Source organism: Colletotrichum graminicola, assembly GCF_000149035.1.
Source record: "Colletotrichum graminicola M1.001 genomic scaffold supercont1.17, whole genome shotgun sequence".
NCBI lineage: Eukaryota > Fungi > Ascomycota > Sordariomycetes > Glomerellales > Glomerellaceae > Colletotrichum > Colletotrichum graminicola.
The window spans coordinates 398,906-417,136 of record NW_007361021.1 but is presented as its reverse complement, the minus strand read 5'-3'; the positions used below and the strand labels follow the sequence as shown (position 1 = coordinate 417,136).

At 54.5% G+C, this 18,231-nt stretch overlaps 8 protein-coding genes across 8 annotated transcripts; 4 read left to right on the top strand and 4 right to left on the bottom strand.

The window, feature by feature from the left end:
• Nucleotides 1–948: 948 nt before the first annotated feature.
• On the top strand, nucleotides 949–1,686 carry GLRG_05174 (GPI-GlcNAc transferase complex; the record flags this gene model as incomplete). The annotated part of the gene is made up of 1 exon (XM_008095859.1): nucleotides 949–1,686. One exon carries the CDS (start codon nucleotides 949–951, stop codon nucleotides 1,684–1,686), a length of 738 nt encoding a protein of 245 aa, XP_008094050.1.
• Nucleotides 1,687–1,800: 114 nt separating this feature from the next.
• Nucleotides 1,801–4,081, bottom strand: GLRG_05173 (tRNA pseudouridine synthase A; the record flags this gene model as incomplete). The annotated part of the gene is made up of 2 exons (XM_008095858.1): nucleotides 1,801–3,369; nucleotides 3,938–4,081. The coding sequence occupies 2 exons, from the start codon at nucleotides 4,079–4,081 to the stop codon at nucleotides 1,801–1,803; spliced, it is 1,713 nt and encodes a 570-aa protein (XP_008094049.1).
• Nucleotides 4,082–4,642: 561 nt separating this feature from the next.
• Nucleotides 4,643–5,330, top strand: GLRG_05172 (uncharacterized protein; the record flags this gene model as incomplete). The annotated part of the gene is made up of 3 exons (XM_008095857.1): nucleotides 4,643–4,710; nucleotides 4,781–4,994; nucleotides 5,049–5,330. The coding sequence occupies 3 exons, from the start codon at nucleotides 4,643–4,645 to the stop codon at nucleotides 5,328–5,330; spliced, it is 564 nt and encodes a 187-aa protein (XP_008094048.1).
• A 118-nt stretch (nucleotides 5,331–5,448) lies between these two features.
• On the bottom strand, nucleotides 5,449–6,005 carry GLRG_05171 (RNA polymerase III subunit C17; the record flags this gene model as incomplete). Its single annotated transcript, XM_008095856.1, has 2 exons — nucleotides 5,449–5,751; nucleotides 5,871–6,005. The coding sequence occupies 2 exons, from the start codon at nucleotides 6,003–6,005 to the stop codon at nucleotides 5,449–5,451; spliced, it is 438 nt and encodes a 145-aa protein (XP_008094047.1).
• A 2,412-nt stretch (nucleotides 6,006–8,417) lies between these two features.
• On the top strand, nucleotides 8,418–10,078 carry GLRG_05170 (ribose-phosphate diphosphokinase; the record flags this gene model as incomplete). The annotated part of the gene is made up of 4 exons (XM_008095855.1): nucleotides 8,418–9,147; nucleotides 9,372–9,595; nucleotides 9,645–9,948; nucleotides 10,002–10,078. The coding sequence occupies 4 exons, from the start codon at nucleotides 8,418–8,420 to the stop codon at nucleotides 10,076–10,078; spliced, it is 1,335 nt and encodes a 444-aa protein (XP_008094046.1).
• A 1,476-nt stretch (nucleotides 10,079–11,554) lies between these two features.
• On the top strand, nucleotides 11,555–12,530 carry GLRG_05169 (uncharacterized protein; the record flags this gene model as incomplete). The annotated part of the gene is made up of 3 exons (XM_008095854.1): nucleotides 11,555–11,659; nucleotides 11,765–12,286; nucleotides 12,357–12,530. 3 exons carry the CDS (start codon nucleotides 11,555–11,557, stop codon nucleotides 12,528–12,530), a joined length of 801 nt encoding a protein of 266 aa, XP_008094045.1.
• Nucleotides 12,531–13,312: 782 nt separating this feature from the next.
• Nucleotides 13,313–15,909, bottom strand: GLRG_05168 (uncharacterized protein; the record flags this gene model as incomplete). The annotated part of the gene is made up of 4 exons (XM_008095853.1): nucleotides 13,313–13,846; nucleotides 13,899–14,525; nucleotides 14,589–15,683; nucleotides 15,802–15,909. 4 exons carry the CDS (start codon nucleotides 15,907–15,909, stop codon nucleotides 13,313–13,315), a joined length of 2,364 nt encoding a protein of 787 aa, XP_008094044.1.
• A 1,247-nt stretch (nucleotides 15,910–17,156) lies between these two features.
• GLRG_05167 (uncharacterized protein) lies at nucleotides 17,157–17,645 on the bottom strand (the record flags this gene model as incomplete). The annotated part of the gene is made up of 4 exons (XM_008095852.1): nucleotides 17,157–17,176; nucleotides 17,243–17,289; nucleotides 17,344–17,549; nucleotides 17,607–17,645. 4 exons carry the CDS (start codon nucleotides 17,643–17,645, stop codon nucleotides 17,157–17,159), a joined length of 312 nt encoding a protein of 103 aa, XP_008094043.1.
• Between the last annotated feature and the right edge of the window lie 586 nt (nucleotides 17,646–18,231).

Below are 18,231 nucleotides of genomic sequence, written 5' to 3'. Positions count from 1 at the left end.
TTCTTCTTCTTGTCGCTTGCTCCTAATGTCGTCTGACTCGGGAGCGATTGACGTTATTTCTTTTTAAGTAGATGTGGTACATAGCTGTTCGTCAAGATAAGCGAGGTACAGGATAAATACTAAGAATACAACCTATCTTTTAGTGCGTGCGCCTTTGTAATTATGACTTAAAAGACATGAATCTAACTAGCCAAGTCTTTGATTAATCCTAGCCGACTGGATTAGAGGTAAAAATAGAAAAGGGAAATGTCAGCAGCCAGTTTTGAACCCTGTGTGTGTAGCACTGTGCATGCATTATCATCATGGATAATGCCAAAAATATTGGAGTCGGCATCTCCATCTTCAACCAGTACCCCAAGCCCCTAGCGATCGTAATCCAGCACGCCATGCGACGGTGAAGATACCTCTGCAGAGTGAAACCTCCCTCAAGTGTTATCTTCATTGCTTAGGGCCACTGCAGCGATCGCAGGTTACCCATGCGAGTGAGTGGCCACCGCAGCATTCGCACTGGGCGCCGCTAGAGGGTTCCAATGTGTATGGGGTAGCGGAAGAAGAATAATGAAAGCCTTCAACCATTTGACCATTACAGCCGGTAGTTTTTGACAAACTTTGTCTACAAGTAGTATTGGAAGGGCGGTAAGGAACGTGCACCCACTTGATGAGGTAAGCGAGCTGGCGACAGCTGGGAGGGACACCACCACGCTGCGTGCATGTGCCTGCCATACTCGCGGCGGGGGAGGTTTCCACCGAACACCGACCTGAGAGCTATGAGCTTTTGTCTCGGCTTGTCTTCATCGAAGGTGAAGCCACGATTTTATACTGCGACCCCAGAGCCCTTTTTCGCCCAGGCCCCAATTGGATTCCTCGAGCTGGCGCGACTTTGTACACTCTCAATGGCACCCTAGCGACGGCCTCTCCATACCACTCCGAACCCAGGACCTCCTCACGATGCTCACAACCGCCCCCCGCCTCCACGTCCGGCGCCCCTCGCCAACAACTGCAGAGTTCACAGTCACGACTAGACCGCCCCAGACTTTAACCATCCGTCTCCTCTCGAGCCTTCTGCTCGTCCTCCGCATCGTCGTCTTCCTCTCAACGATCCTCCTCCTCCACGCCGCCTGGTCGCAGTCCCCCTACGCCGCTCCCTACTTCTCCCAGTCGCCGGCGAGGACCCCTGACGAGGCGTTCTTCTCACCCAGCGCCTTCCGGCGGGCCCTACACTTCATCCACGCCTCCGCGCCGGGCCACCTCGCCCACCGTGTCGCCGCGTCCCCCGCGGTGCCCCTCCCCGCCCTCGTGCCAGGCTGCCTCCTTGCGGCCTATGCGACGCTGCGGCGCGAGCACACCACCGAGAGCCTGCTGGTCCTGCGCGGCCTGGGCATCCAGACGAGCTCGACGAGCGGGAGCTACCTCTCCGCCGCGGCGACGCGCTTCATACCCACGGAGAAGATCCAGGACGTGCTCGTCAACGAGGCCTTCCGCGGCTTCGAGGTGCGGTACTACCTGATCGTCGTCGTCGAGGGCGAGGAGGACCTCGTCGTTGTGTTTCCGAGGCTGTTACCGCGCAAAAAGATTGTCGAGACGGTGTGGAGGGGGGTCAGGGGGTGCCTGTGGGAGGCGGATGGGACCGTCAGCGGGAGCAGCAACACTAGAAAGATGGACGAGAGGTGGCAGGGCGGGGTGTAGCCCGGACCGGCAACATAGCCCCCTTTTTAACGAATTCATGATGTTCAATCCCCCCCTTTTTTTTTTCTTTTTTACTGGTTATTTTTGTTTCGTCGCCATGTCTGTGGCCTATTACTACTCATCACCGTCTCCGACCGTCGTAGCGGCGGCGGCGGCGGCGGCGCCCGCCTGCTTGGCGTCCTTGATGACCTTCCTCCAGTTCTTGGACTCCCTCATCGCGTCCGAGTCTTTGAACCCTTTGCGCTGCGCAAACCGGTTGTTGATCTCCTCAGGCGTCGGCGTCAGCTGCTTGTTGGCGATCGGCACGTACCCGCCCGCCAGTTTCCCTTCGTGGCCCCCCTGGAACACCCGCTTCCCCTTGGCCTTGGCCTCGGTGCCCTGCACCTGACCCGAGACGAGGTCCAGCAGCCGGTTGGCCAGCAGCTCGTCCATCTTCTTTTCGCGGTAGTGCGCCCACAGGCTCTCGACGACATCGGCCTCGCCGTGCACCCAGCGCAGGGCGCCCTCGGCACCGGCGGTCGTCCGGCTCTCGGGGTCGCCGGGGAACACGCAGTTCCAGAGCACCAGGGGCGTCTCGTGGGCGAGGTCGTAGTTGGGCTTCCGGGGCGACTTTTCCACGTCGAGGAGCTCCGTAACGAGCTCCGGCCGCTCGAGGCGCTGGCCGACGAGGAAGAGGATGGTCACCATGTGCCGGATCTGGTGCCACAGGAACGCCGTGCCGCGGATGTTGAACGAGTACACCTTGGGCAGCTGGCCGCCGTCGGCAGCACTGCACCCGAGGTACGGCAGCGCCGAGCCGACGTCCCGCACCTCCCCGACGCTGGCCTCGAACATGCGGCGCTCAAAGTTGGTGATCTGCTTGCTGCCGTCGACCTTGCAGAAGTTGCGGAAGTCGTGGTCGCCGACGAAGCGCTGTGCCGCCTCGTTCATGGCCTCGATGTCGAGGTAGCCCTCCCGCAGGCCGCTCGGGGTGCCGTCCGAGGTCGCGGCCGTCGGCGTGAAGGCCGGCTGCGTGAAGAAGTAGCGGTACTGCCGCTCCTCGCAGGAGAAGCGCGCCGAGAAGTCCGGCGGCGGGGACGGGCACCAAGCGGTGATTCGGATGTCGTCCGGGAGGAGGCGGTTGAGCACCTTGACGTACTGGATCTCGTCGTTGATGTCGTCCCACTCCTTTTCGGGCTTCTTCTTCTGCTTCTGCGTCTGCTCCTGCCTCTTCTTCTTCTCTTCCTCTTCGGCGGTCCCTGCCATCGCCGTGTCCCCCTCTTCCGCCTCGGCAGCGGCGGCTTCCTCCTCCGGCTTCTTGGGCAGCGGCTTGTTGCTCCGCACCCGCAGGCCGATGACCTGGCCGAAGGCGCTGACGCCGCGGTCCGTCCTGCCGCACTTGGAGTACTCGCAGCAGTCGAAGTTGACGACGTCCGGGTCCTCGGGGAAGATGAGGCACGCCTTGGTCAGCGCGTTCCACAGCTCGCCCTCGATGGTCGGCAGGCTCGCCGAGGCGGCGTACTCGAAGCCGCCGTAGCGCTTGCCCAGGTACGCGAGCTTGAGGGCGATGAAGCGCGTCGAGTAGCGGGAGGCGTCTATCTTTTTGGCATCCTTCTTCCGCTTCTTTGCCGGGGGCGGGGCGCCGGCGCCGGCGGCATCTGGCATCGCCGTGCCGGAGCCGACGCCGGCCCCCTGTGGTACTACCTATGTCTACGAAGGTATCAGTTACTCGGCATAAGGTTCTATTACGTGCCGTACTGAAAGGAGGAACTAGTAGGCTAACCCTAGCAACAAAGCGCCGGCGAATGGAGTATAGTCAACACCACACTCTGTAATATGGTACATGGGTGGAGACGCCACGTTCTTCTTTCGTTGGCACAGTAATCTCTTGCGCTCAAATTCGGAAACCCCTCCAATTCGGTTAAGCCGCACGGTTTAAACGTGTTTGGAAAAAAAGCCCGGGCAGATGATTGTGGGCACCCCCCGGTTTAGCTTGCTCTTCGGAAAGCATTCCAGTGGGGGATCTCGGTCGAAAAAAGGAGCGTCAGAGAGCCCGATCTGGCGGCGTCACCGGTCTATTGACTCTGCGTAACCGAGATTAACTGAACAACTAGGCCAGTTTTCACCTCAGGATCGACTACATCTGGAGCAGATTACATGAGAACCGCTCGAGCGCTACGCCACCTGGTCATTCTCGCGCGAGAGACCATTGATTCGCTCTAAGCTTTAGCTGTTATCGTACCACCGTGCCCCCAGCTGCCTAAGAACCGACAGCCTTACCCTGTTCAGTCAGGAAGACTTTGGGCTTGCGCGCCGAGGCGTCGTTTTGCTTTTCGAGCGCGTGCTCAAGCTGTCTGATGCGCGCGATGAGGCGGTCCTTCTCCCACGAGTGGTACCTCCCGCTGGCGTCGACCATCTTCGCGATGGGAGCGGTGCTCAGGCGCCGGGTTGTTGCTGGCGTGGCGTGGTAGGGGTAAGTAAGAGGCCGGCGAGTGAGACGGCTGTGGTGATAATTCCGTTGACTAGGTGGGCAAGGGGGTGGATTCCCTCGACGTTCGTGTAAGAGGCCGACTGAGCGTCTGGACAGGATCAGACGTGGGCTTCGCGGGCTTTGAATATAGAGACCCCTCAGTATTTCATGCAAGGGCTTCATGAAGCCCTCTGTTTCCCATATGAGGCCGAATTTTGGAGGGGTCGGCTTTTAGAGCACCGCCATGCGGGTACCTTTCTTACTTCGTTAGCTGCCGCTTTGGAGGGGCAATGCCGCGGAGTCACAGTCGCTGGCAACTTTTGGCGCATGGCTTCTTTCCAAACTTTTTTTTTCTCGCCCCCTGTTGGAAAAAGAAGTGTGGCTTGTGCTGTGTGGCTGAGAGTCTCCACTCTCTAGGCCATTGCTCCCCCAGTCGCTGCGCCATTTGTCACCAGACATCCGTTATCAGAGTGTCACCCGACGGACAATAAGCGTGGCTCATCCAACATGGACGGAGACTCAATCAAAATCTTACTAGTTGGTGATGAAAAATGTGGAAAGACATCGTTCATCTCGTCCGTATGCCCCTCGTGAGAATCCTACGTGAGGAGCCACAGCTAATGTCGCGTTGAACACCCCGAGTAGACGGCTCAGTGCACGCGAAGGAAGCGGCCCCATTACGCTGCTCAGAGACATTGATCAACCGTTTGTCTTCGAGATCAAGCTCGGCCAAAACCCGTACCGTTTGGAGTTCTATGATACAAATAGCCCCGAAAACTGGAAGCTCCTTGACCCCGACATCGTCATCTTGTGCTACGACATCAGCCAGCGGCTCAGTCTCATCAACGTGAGGAGACACGTGAGTTCCTCGTCCCTCCAGCCCTTCACGGTCCATATCTAACATCTGAGAAAGTGGCTCAAGGAAGTTAAGTTGTCCTTCCGCAGACCTGACCGTTTGCCCATCCTCATGCTGGGTCTCAAACGAGATCTGAGATCTGAGGATGACCCCAACGGCATCATTTACCCCCAAGAAGCCTACCAGCAGGCGCAGGAGATGCGCATAGACAGATACATGGAGTGCTCTGCTGTGACGGGGGAGCTCATCAAGCTGGCGTTTGAGGATATCTGTAAAACGGCAGTGCTGACGCGGAAGGAGGCGGGCGGGCAGACGGAGGGCGGATGTGTCGTCATGTAGAGGTTGTTGTCGTCTGCCAGTTGATCATTCGCAAGCTTCACCACCGAGAAGGGGAGGAGACGTCTAAGGGCAAGGCGTGATCTGGAGTGGAATGCGGAGTGCGGTTGGAGATGCCCTCCTAAGCGGCACCTTCGTCGCCGGCCTCCTCCTGTCCCTCATCTTGAGGGAACGTGCCGAGGACTTCGGCAATGATGTTGACCATCTCCTCCTGCTGATTCTCGTCGAAGCGCTCCGACATCTCTTCGATGACGGTGTTCAACGCGGCTACGGACGCGGGCCGGAGGTTGATGATCATGATGACTTCGCCCTTGGCCAGGTCATAGGGACGGAGCCTCTCCAGGAGCTGGGAGATGCAGCCCGGGTGGTAGGTGATGGGGTCCTGGCTCAACGGGTTGGGTGGTGTGCGCAGGTACTGAAGGAGCTAGACCGGATAAGTCAGTACCGAGTCTTTTACACAGGAGCAATACCCAAGACTCATTGGACTGTTTTGGTTTTCTCGGTTGCATGAACATAGCAAGAGAAGAAATCCCAGAAACTTACATCTCTTGCCAGTGCCTCCAGATTGCCAGGGCCGCGACGCTCTCCACGCTTCTTCTGGCCAAGCTTGCGTTCGTCCAAGTGCTGATAGACCTCATAGTTGGTCAGAAGGGCTGACTGAGCCTCGAGGATCTTCATCCTGAAGGTGAGCTTGGCGAGCACTCAAGAAACCAGGTTAGAATCTCAGAGACAAAAGTAGGCGAGGCAGTTGGTGTGCTCAGCGTGGGAATACCCGGCGACGGGGTATCGGCAAACGGAGCTGTAAGCTTGCAAAAGGGCAGAAATGCAGGTTGCGCTTGATGTTTGGCGAAATTTGTCGTGTCGGTGTGCAAGGTGAGGCTAAGCCGACAGCGTCCCCTTGTCCCTGATAGAACAGAACCAAACGGGAGTTAACAGGTCGGGTCACACAACATTGGGCGACGTCTAAGGCGGTTCCTTTTTTTATTTGACCAGGGCTGAACTAACTCTGCAGGGGGAGGGGGAGGGGGGAGAACACAAACACAGGGCACTGTGGACTCCTGCTATGCAAAGTCAGGGTCGGCGTGTGTAGGCGACCAGAGAGTCCGACGCCAGACAAGGTGAGAAGGGTAAGACAGCGATGTAACGTATCGCGGCAATCGGGTTTTATTTCAAAAAAGAGTTTTATAGCAAAAAAAGACGTGACGATACCGAAGTTAGCTAGGAAGGGTTGCTGTTCTGCCGCAAACTCGTTGGATGCCCCGCGTTTGGCAATCACCTGCAAGAGTATCCGTAGAAGGTGGTAAACGGAAAAAGAAAAGAAAAATGTGGCTGCAGCGAGGCGGCCCAAGGTTTCCAATCGCAAAGCCCATTCCCCCACCTGCCATGTGCTAAATTGTCGCAAGGTACGTACCGGATCTGGGATTGCGCAATACTACCTAATGAGAGGGTGGGTGGGAGACGAACGCTGGCGGCTCTCGATTCAGAAGACGGCCGGCGTTGTCTCCTGCACCTCGCTTGCACTAGCTGACTCTCCTTGCATTGAGCAATGGTCTCTAGGTATATGAGCGGTATTTATTTTTCTCCGAGATACGCGTTGCATTGGAATGCGCAATCAGGAAGTACAGATAGTAACTTGGGCTTTTGGGGCATGGGACTGCAGAATGTCTACGGTATATCACATCTCGGATATCAGGAAGAGTCACAGGCGCATCATCATACGTACCAAGGTACGCGTACAAGGCTCATATGCTTGTACAGGTACACAATAAGGCCGTATACACAGTCATTCGTACACAGTCGAAGTAACATGCTCAGTACTCAACACAATATAAGGTTTCTAGATAGAAACACCATACCATGGAACCTCGTACCTAAACCTCCCTATCCGAGGCAGAGCTTTCGAAGATGACTCCCCTATTTGCTATACCATCATTGTACCTACCAAGGCAAGAGTACAAGGCGGTCCTTCCCAAGATCGCACAGGCTTCCGTACGTTCCACAACTCTCATGAACTACAGGCCTCCCTGTATGAAGAATTGTCTCAGCACTGTATGGTGATAAAGGTTTACGCCGCTGAGCCGTCATGACGGCTCTCGAGTCTCGCCCCAGGCCAGGTACACTGACTACCTACTGCGACACAGGTACTTTAGGCATTTCCCGACACCCTCCATGAGGCTCGGCGCGTCTGGCAGACTCGGCAACAGCCCGAAAAAAAACATATTGCATGGCTAAGAGGCATTTTAGCGCAACATCTCTGGCAGAGGCCGGAGTCATGAGAAACACACCAACGATGCGCGCGCTCTAACCTAAAAAGGTCGGCTCTACTAGTAGGCCTAGCCACCCTGTGTAGATACCCTGTGTATCCTCACTTTGTACCCCACCAAGAAACATTCCTACCTACCATCCCCCAAACCCACATGGCACGGCGACTGCACCCGACCCCCAAATTCTGCCAATCCCAAACATACTTACCCACTCAGAGATTTTCCTTTACAACTTCTTGACGACCCCAGCTTCAGAGAAACCCCCCCGCTGATTGACCAGCTATTTTTTTTTTTCTCTCTTTCCTCCTCTCTCTTCTTGAGCTTGCTCATCATGCTCCCGTTGTGATCGCAACTCTCTCTAGAGGCCTTCCCCCTCTTACCTCGCCGTTTGCCCTCGATCCCCCTTCGGCATCGCTATCTTCTCCCAAACCCAACCCTGCGCATACTCTCGGCCTCGGTACATTCCAATCCCCTGTGACGTCGCCCTGCACCCCACTAGCAGATTTTTGACGCTGGGAGCAAACCCGACACCGGCTCTTTCGCTTGCGGTTCTCCAACTGGCACACGACATCCCACCCTCGTACCCTTACTCGCGCCTACATACCTATCTCCTCAAGCCCTCGATTTCCCAACCTACGTATTTCAGAATCACAGATCAGACTCAAACGTCTTTTCTTCCCTCTCCAACCTCAGGCCCAGCCTAGACGAGGTGCCGAACTTGAACTTCGAACATCGCCGGTTTCGCCCGATCGAAGAAAAAAAAAACATCTATCCTTCCCTTCGATATCACACATATCCCACCTAGGAGACCTTGTCAATACCCATCATGGTTCGCAATATTATTGTGCTCGGTGGTAACACCCATCCTGAGCTAGTCAACAGTGTTTGCAACAACCTGGGCCTGAACCCTTGTGAGCGCGTTCTGTCCAAGTTCTCAGTTGGCGAGAGTCGCTGTGAGATCAAAGACTCTGTGCGCGGCAAGGATGTCTTTATCATACAGACTGCGTCTGGCTCTGTCAACGATGGCTTCATGGACCTTTGCATCATGATATCTGCCTGCAAGACCGGCTCCGCCAAAAGAGTCACTGCCGTCATGCCTCTGTTCCCGTACTCGAGACAACCCGACGTCCCCTACAGGAAGTCTGGCGCGCCCCTCTCCAAGTCATCGACAGAAGCCTCCAAGAACTACACCTTCGAGAGTGTGCCTTCCACCCCCGGTCCGGGCATTGCGCGCAGCGCTGGCCTCCCCAACGGCATTGATGGCATTGCCTCTAAGCTAGCCAAGAGCAAGCTCAACGAGGAGCGAACCAACGGCATGAACGGATCATCTGAATACTTCAAGAACGGCGAACATAAGACCAATGGCAACAGCAATGGCAACGGCCGTCCCCACCAGGATTCTGTCTCTTCGCAATTCAGCTACACCACCCACGACTACGAGAACCAGAATCATATCAACGGCTTCCAGTCCAAGCCTGGCTACAAGCAGTGGGTTGCCCAAGCTGGCACACTGGTTGCAGACCTATTGACTTGCGCTGGAGCGGACCATGTGGTATGTAATTTTCTTAAGAACAAAGCCGGCCAATGCATGAAAGCATGCGCCTGGGGCATATAAGATGTTGAAAGCAAAGCTAACAAATGAACAGATCACGTAGGTTTACTCCTTCACCCTCCCCGGGTGTAAAATGCTTTCTTGCGCCTGAGCCTCTATTGTTGCCGACTCCACCAGAGCTTTCTCATACTCTGCCCTACTGCATCCCTACATTGCTTGTGGGAGGAGCAATCGCTAATGATTGCAGGATGGATCTTCATGATCCTCAATACCAGGGCTTCTTCGATGTCCCCGTCGACAACTTGTACGGCAAGCCTCTCATCAAGAGGTACATTCAGCAGAATATCCCCCACTACAAGGATGCTGTTGTTATTAGCCCCGACGCTGGCGGTGCCAAGCGCGCTACTGCCATCGCCGATGAGCTGGACATGGCTTTCGCCCTGATTCACAAGGTAGGTTGTTAAGTTTCCGCAAGAGGGCGCAGAATTCATATGTTTTCAGGAGCGACGCCCGACCAAGTACACCGAGCAGCGCAACGCCAGCATGATGCTGGTGGGCGATGTCAAGGACAAGGTCTGCATCCTCGTCGACGATCTCATCGACACCGGCAACACCATTACCAGAGCTGCCAAGTTGCTCAAGAAGGAGGGCGCTACTCACATCTACGCCCTTTTGACCCACGGTATTCTCAGCGGTGACGCCATCCCGCGTATTAACGCTTCGGCCATCGACAAGATGGTCGTCACCAACACGGTCCCTCAGCGGGATCACATGCGACTCTGCCCCAAGCTTGAGTACCTGGACGGTGAGTTCTCAGCTGGACCCGCGGGTGTCTGAACTTGTGCTAAATTGCGGCAGTCTCCCCCGTCTTTGCGGAGGCCATTCGCCGTGTCCACCACGGCGAGTCCATCAGCGTCCTTTTCCAGCATAATTAAAAGCATACCACATGGCGTTTGAAAAGAAAAAGAACATCAACTTTTGCATCGGAGGGTTTATTGGATTCCAACAACTGCTTTTAGGGAACTTAAGCAATCGTGATTGCTGCTTTTACTGGCGTTCAGTACGGGGAGGGGTGGGTCGAGTCTAGCATATTTTCCTGCCATGGACATTCTAGACGTTTCCTCCCCTTTTTTTTTCTACCGGATTATCCACGACATATCAGCTCGTTTTCCACGGGAAACAGAGCGATTTGAAGGCAGCCCCATTCGGCTCGCCATATTGCTACACACATGACACAAGGAGGTACATGGGACCTCATCGGTAACGATGAGGGGCTCTATGTGGAGCGGACCCTAAGAGCGATGCTGGCTCGATACGGCGGCTTTGCTATACACAAACTTTCAAGTCTAGATGGATCTCGCACACACATACGCACACACACTTGTCTCTTTTCAGTCTCTGCGAACTTGGACTCTTTCCTTGATATTATGGGGACTTGCTTGTAGGGGAGGCAGTGGAGAAGTGGGTGCGCAGTAGTCTTGTCGCTTCTCGTCCACACAGAACAAGAAAATCACCGTAGAAAAATGGCCCGCCGCTCGTGAACCGTGAGCGTGCTCGTAGACCCTCCGTGACATAGAAGATAGACTATAAATCTAGCAATTAAGATGTACCAAACCTCTGTCAGTTTGTGTTGAGGGTTCAAGTGTTTTCGGTAATGCTCGAGTACCGCGATGCCAGTATCTATCTTCACGGGTGAAAATAAACCTTCGATGTCTGTGGGCCGATGTTCAAATCATGATCCAATATTCCACATCATGTAAGTTAGGGTAATAGGCATCTTGCCGGCTGCTGCCGTAACAAGTCCGTCCCCTTTCAAACAATAACCTTAAGTTGCCGGCCGCCTTATTGGCCGCACCTGGCGCTCTGCGGCTTTACGTGGGTAACGTTCCGAAAGAAATGGTCAGCCACCGGGGAAACAGACAACATGGCTCCAGGGGCCCATTCAATGTTCGAGCGAGAGGAAACGAACGAACACGAGATAGTGTTCCAGAGTGCAGCATCGGTATCCCCCAACAGTGACACCATTGGAAATAAGAGTAATACCAAGTTTTCGAGAGATGCCACGCTGAACCAAGACACGGACAAGGATGTTGTGGCGAGATTCTTAAAGCGCCTAGGTTCTCCAAAGCCAAGAAATGCCCTCTCAAGTCCCGCTCAGCCCCCACCAAAGGCCCCCGTTTCGCGGGGTACATACCGGTCGCTTATCTTATCGGAAGCCAAGCTCATCCTCCCTCCCTCCCCCGCCAACCCCCGAGCTGTCTCTGGCCGGGTCTAGATGCTCACCACCAAACCTCGGCACCGACGTCAGTCGACGAAAGAAACCGGAGCTCTCCCCACCACCACGAAACCCGTAGACCCGGCCGATCTCCCAGTTTCCTGAGAGAAGGATTGCAGCTGGAGACATCTTCGCAATGGCGACGCTCTCCGGCGCAGAGCGCATCCGCGCCATCACCGACGAGGACGGCATGTTCAAGGCCTTCGACACCTACCCCTGGAAGAAGGACAAGGCGTTTATGGTATGAGTGTTGCTCCGTCCCGGGGAGACACGTCCTCCGCCTCCGTTTTCTAAAGGGAGGGAGAGAGAAAGAGGAAAAGAGAGACTAATTGCCCCCGCCCCAAAGTCCGGCCTGAACGCGATCCTCGGCGACCCAAATACCGAGAACCCCCGGGGGTCCCCCTCCGACCTCGCCATCCACGCCCGCATCTTTTACTACGCCCAGCGCATCGGCGTCGCCATCGACTTCGCTAGGTACCAAGACTGGATCGCGAGGCACCCGGCCCACACGCCCCCCGACATCCTGCCCGAGGAATACAAGGCCCGGGACACGCGAGACGCTGCCTCGGCAGACGACATCCCGGGCCTGACCTCGAAGCTGGGAGACCTGAGCACCGGCAAAGGAAAAGAAAAAGCCGCCGACGCCGACGTCGTCGCCGCCTCGGAATCAACGCCATCCTGGCAAGCAGCAGCCCCGAAGGCAGACCTATACGTCGAGCGCAAACCGCCCTCACAAGCAGACGCCCCGTCCCCGGGGGGCGACGAGCCCGCGTACCCCATTGGATTCGCGCAGATGCTGGAGATGATTCAAAAGGGGATTCCTATCCCTGGCATCAGACAGATCCCAGACACGGTCGTCAGAGACGCGGTAGGTTCCCTTCATTGCTTCCCCCTTAACTCTTCCCCCCTTCTTGTCCCATTACCAGCTGACTCTTTAGTCTGTCAAACCATTTGGAAAACGTGCGGTACCAAAGAAACCTTGGGAGAAGGATACATCGGCTGCAGAAGTCACCGCGGGCGAGGCCGAGAGGCATCCTATGGTTGATGCTGAATTCCCGCAATTGGACGATGTGGCAGCGCCCGTGGCTGAGATTTCAACTAAAGAGACGTGAACCCTTGGCAAAGTGTCTGGGTTATCTTCAAATTTATTCGTGCGGCGTTTGGTAGAAAGGAATGATATTCGAGTGAAAGGCGGCGTTAGACACTGGTTCGAAGAGACAACGAGGCTTCTGGGGGGAAGCTGTGTCTAGTCAATGACCTAGTCAAGGAAACAGAAACTTTTTAAAGGTGCACATTCTAGGAGAACTATCTAATGGCTGGTTGAGGACTGCCACAGACACTGTCCAATTCGGACCAATGCCACACTCCAAAGTCTCTGGAATGTGATACTTACTACATACAATCATTGCCGTTGTCTTTCTGATATTCCATGCTTGCCCACTCGTCCACCCTGGCGCTCCTCCAATTTTTCCTTTCCGTGAGCTGATTAAACTAAGGACGTATCAATTGAATACTTGGATGTGTCAGTGAGCCGTCATGTATAAATGAGAGCATTCTGGGTAGGGCCTCGTCGTGCAGGTCCAACACCCAGGCAGGGTTTGTTCGAGGACCACACCGGCGCACCTCCTCCATATTGCAAAATCCATAACCATGATGTGTCCAATGCACTCTGGCAGGTGATAACCTACCGAGCGTAGGATGACAGCTGATCTGTAAATTAATGGCCGAGGAAGATGTTTCGTGAGTGCGGACAAATGAGGTGTTGCCGTGACTTCGTCAGAGTGGAAGGAAATCGATGAAGTGTGAAAGAATCAAAGGGAAAGAGGAACCACAGAGACATCGTAATAGCAGCTGACGGGTGTTCGTAACAGTTTCGAGACCTTCGTGACATGATTTAACGGTAGCCGCCACCAGGACCACCATAGCGAGGACCAGCGCCCATCCGGTTCATGCTAGGACCAACTCCAGGACCAGGACGAGTCGCGACGGCTGGGTTAGTGCAAAGCATACCAACACGGGAGCCGAACTTGGATCCCCGAAGGGACACCATGTGCTTGCGTATGTGGGCAGCAACCACCTCGCGATGCTGCATGCCGGAATGGGTGAGGATGTACTGAATAAGGTAATTACCGTACTGATCACTGGCAATGTCGACAAGAGGGATACGAGGGCGGTCAAGTCGTCCCTCGCAGACTCGGTCGAGGTAACGGCTGAGAAATTCTCCTCCACCAATCTTGAGGCACTTCTCGACAACCTTTGAGGCATACTGGTCGGTGCTGTACTCGGCAGCGTAGCGAATGACATGGTCAATGGCACGGCTGCGGTCAGCCGGCGCGCCATGTTCGCAAATGTGCTGAATACACCAGTTTCCGAATTGACCATGGGCCACAATGTCGATGTTGGCAAGGACCTCCTCGATGCAAGGACGCTGGACTTTTGGTAAGCACTGTATTTTCTGGAGCAAACATATGGCAACATACCTTGTCTTCCTCAAGGCAATTCTCAAAGATGTTCTGGACAACCAAGCTGCCAGTCTCACCCAAGGCGACTTCGTGCCACATGCCTCGCAGGGCATCGTTGACAAACTTCATGATCTGAGGAGGGGACTCGGACCAGCGAAGCTCGAAAAGCTTTTGCCAGACGTGGCAAGCATAGCGGTGAATGACGGTCTCGGGAATTCGGCGAAGGAGTTCTTGAACCATGATACTCTTGTAGTCCTCGGGGACAGAGTCAAATGCCTTTTGCACAACATGACATCCGAAAGGGTCCATGGAAAGGTTGAGAGTATTGCCGCGAATGGCCTCAGCGATCTTGACCACCTGCTCCGGGGTCCCATGCTCGAAGCAACGTTGAACGAGGAAGTTGCCGAAGCGGTTGACCATGAGAGGGTATGCTTGAGCGACAATGGCCTCGACGATCTCGTACTTCTGGTCTGGGGTGCCGACCTTAAGCTTTTGCTGTAGAAAGATAGACGCCTGCTGGTCGTTGTTGCAGACAATTTTGTCCACAATGTACTTCCAGTTACAGTTGACATTGCGGTCCAACAGCCGACGGTAGTTGAGAGGTTCAGTAGTTGGGAGGTATGTCTGGCCCTCGGTGGCGATAGACTATTTGCAATCACAAGTTAGCTCGCTGGGTCTTGTTTTTTCACTCTGGCTCCCCCGACGTACCTCCGTCTTCCATCCATCAGTAGTGGTGAATTCGGTTGCGTGAGGCGAGAGTTGACTGCCAATGGGCTGCTGATTATAGCTTTGGTACATGCCAGAACCAATATTGCCGGTGGTGCTGCCCGGGCCTCCGCTCATGGCCTCGAACGGAGCAGGGGAAGGTGTGAAGCCGGCATAGTTCTGACCACTAATGTTGGATCCGCCGTACGGTTGAGGGGAGGGCCATCGACTGTTATCGAACCGGTTGTTCCGGCGACTGCTAGGGGGCCGTGAGAAAACCTCAGTGTCATAGCTTGTGCGATCACCTCGGTGACCGTCCGCCATGGAGTAGGGGCCAACAGGATCCATGTAGCCCTGGTTGAAACCACCACGGCCACCTCCGTACCAATCACCTCCAACTGACTGTGAATCGGATGAGGGTGTGGGCATGACATGATTGGAAAAGGGAGGGGGGCCTCTGTGGCTAGCCCAGGCAGGGCGAGAACGGCCGTACCCGCCGACAGAAGGGGCGCCAACATCTGAGGAGCTGTCATCGTTCGGGCTCCAAGGGTTCTCGGCCCCGAACATGCCGGAGCGGGCTGACGTCTGAGGGATTGGAATGTCTTCTTGCTTGATGGAGCGTGACTGCGCAAGTTCGTGGTCGAGACGAGAAATTTTGGTCTGAGCTCGAGCAAGCTCCAGCTTGAGTCGGAGAACCTCTTCCATGTTACCGTGATTCTCCTTAAGGGTGGCACTGGCTGGGCGGGTTGCAGGGGCAGTCGTGGGGAACGTGTCCGTCGCGGGAGTGATGGGAACGGAATTGGTCGTTGCGGTAGACTGGTCGAAACCGCGCGTGTACAAGCTCTTGTCATCCGAGCTCTTCAAGGCCTCATTCTGCTGGTCGAGGGCGGCTTGCTGCTCCGACAACTTGGCGAGCAGCATGTCCATAGGGTTCGTGCCAGCAACAGTAGCCGACTCCTGATTGGTCTTCTTCTGTCGTCGCTGTGAGCGAGAGGGCAGATTGCGAGTGGAAGAACCAACCTTAAGAGCATTCTGATTGACAAGCTTGGAGGTACCAAGAGTTACAATGGTCGGCTTCTGCTTGAAGGCTGGGACATCCTTGGATTATTGTCAGCTCGGTTACCCATCACGCGTGTTCCTTGATTCGTAGTAGGGACCTGGGTCGCTAAGGCAGTCGACGACCAGGCATGACGGTTGTCAAAGGGATGGCACGTACCTTGGCAGCTACCTCGGGAGACTGCTTGCTGTTCTCCTGGAGGCGAGTCTCCTGAAATCCCGGAGAGCTTCGCTGGGGGATGACACCCGTAGAGGGAGGTGTGGACATCGCGGCGCTGGGTACAATGTCTTGTCGGAGGGTCGATACTTTACAGTAAATAGGCAGGGGTATTGTCCTAAGGTGGCAGACAAGATGGGAAAGATTCCTTTGTAAGGGATCGCAGATGAAGAACTGCGGATGGAGTTTTCTTACTGCAGTGGAGTGAGAGGTTTTGTAGTGGTTAGAGGTGGAGAGAACTGAGGATTTTGTTGTCGAAATTTCGGGAGGAGATGAAGTAGAAGGAGGAAGGAGCGGAAGGCAACGCAGGGAAGGAGTAAGCTTGGATATGCCAGGTATCTTTGCTCGAAGCTAGTTGCCCTATTTCCGATTCCAACTCGGTAATCGCGAGGTAGCGAAGGGATGCTTTGCCGCCAGGCTGAGTCCAAGGTGAAGTAGGTGTGATGTACCGTTGAGTTGATCGGAGGAAAGACTCGCTATTGCCTTTGTGGAAGATTGGAAGGAGATCGCCAATCAGCAGCGACAGCCCTAGCTCCTCTCTTCAGGGGATAACTGGACAAGACAGGTACGTTGGCGCCTGTCTGAACTTTCTGTGATTTGAAATGCCTGGTGATCGACCCCGTTGTCCCAGTGAGCGAGAATCATACGCTGCCCGACAGGTAGCATTACATACAGCACTGTGTGGTTATTGCCATCAGACAGAGCCTGGCTCTGTTTGCCTTAGATACGCTGCCTCCAGACCAACAGGCAGGTGCCTCTTTTGCAGCATTACCAACTCGAGGCATCGCGAATCATGGCCTGAGAAATATTTGAGGTTAATATCGGAAAGATAGGGCTTGCCTTCTTCTCAATTAATCAGCTAGCTGAATGCAACCGAGAAGAATCGACCACATTACGCCACGAACATCAGCCAGTCGCAAATTTTGAAATAGGTACCCAAACATATACTTCAGAACAAGCCTGCGTAATCCATAGCATGCTTGTGACTTTTAGCATCGACATACTCCATGTTATGTTTTTTTTTTTTTTACATCGCATGCCCTTTCTACAAACATCCTTCTATAACGCGCCCCCTGACCGTGAGCCGCAGCACCGTCTCTCCGGGTGTGGTGTTTCGTGGTTCCTAACCTGTCCATATACCGCACGATAGTCGTCGAGTCGGGAAATCGCTTTGGTTTTGGGGGATAGACGGAAGCTATCCAAGCATCTCAGTTTACAGGGTAATTCGGCGAATATGGGTCCGGCAATTCATTCAGTAGTTGCACATCGTATCGTACAGACGGTCTCGCATAAGGGTCTCATTTCCTCTTCGGCTCAGCTGCTAGATGGTTAGTACTTTCCTTCGAGAATCAAGGTGCACATTAGGGGAGGAAGAGGGCCTTACGCTTCGATTTCAGCTTCTTGGGCGCACTCTTGCCTCTTGCCTTCAGACTACGTTGTGCGTTAGCAGCAGCTCATTGTCACGTCCCTTCTTCTCAAGCATACCCAGCAATATGCTCCAACCGGTCTAACTCTTCCACGTCGGGAGTCGTGAGTTCAGGGCCAAATTCCCTCTGGACGTCTTTGATGGTGAGCACCTTGCGCGGGTAGTAGGATGCGAGAGTTGGTCCCTTCAGGCGTTGGCGCAGGATCTTGTTTCCCGTTCGTAATCCCTCCGGGTTGAATGTTGTTGCAAAGACTTCGCATTGGACCTATTACATTCAATTAATAAGTAGGTTCTGACATTTTAATATAGCGTCGGGAATTACCCTCATGAGGTCCAACAACCTCGCGCGTGGGACACTCATCTTTGCCTGTATTCTAAGAACGCTGTCAGGCGATCATCGGAAAATTGTCGCGAAGTCGAGCAAGCTTAGCTAGGCAAACCGCGAAGTCCAACGTTGGCCCCACACGGACCAAGCCGCGACGCCCAATTGGTCCCGGATATCGGGTCATTGAATGGCCGACATAGATATCTCTCTCCCCTGTCGCACTGGGGTGCTGGGTGTCCACTCATTGAAGTGTAGCACTAGGCTCCACCGTCCAAAGTGCCCAGATCTTTTTTGTCAATGGGTGAAATAAGCATGTAAAAGTTGCAAACAACGTCACTCAATATTTTCAGCATTCAACTTCTTCTACTGAACATTCTTCGAGTATTATATGGTGTCTCGAGCTCCAAGAGGGGAAATTCGGGAATCATCTGGTGGTCTGAAAACAGCAGAATGAGCAAGCGCTCAAGCTCAGGAGCGCTGCCTCCAAGCAAGCGAAGACACAGAGAACATGAGGCGCTAGGATTACTTCTCGACCACAGCGATGAACTCATTAATTGCCTTCAGACATTGTCCAAATTGAAGTCCGAATCATCTTTTGAGAGTGGGGATTTGCAAAACCTAC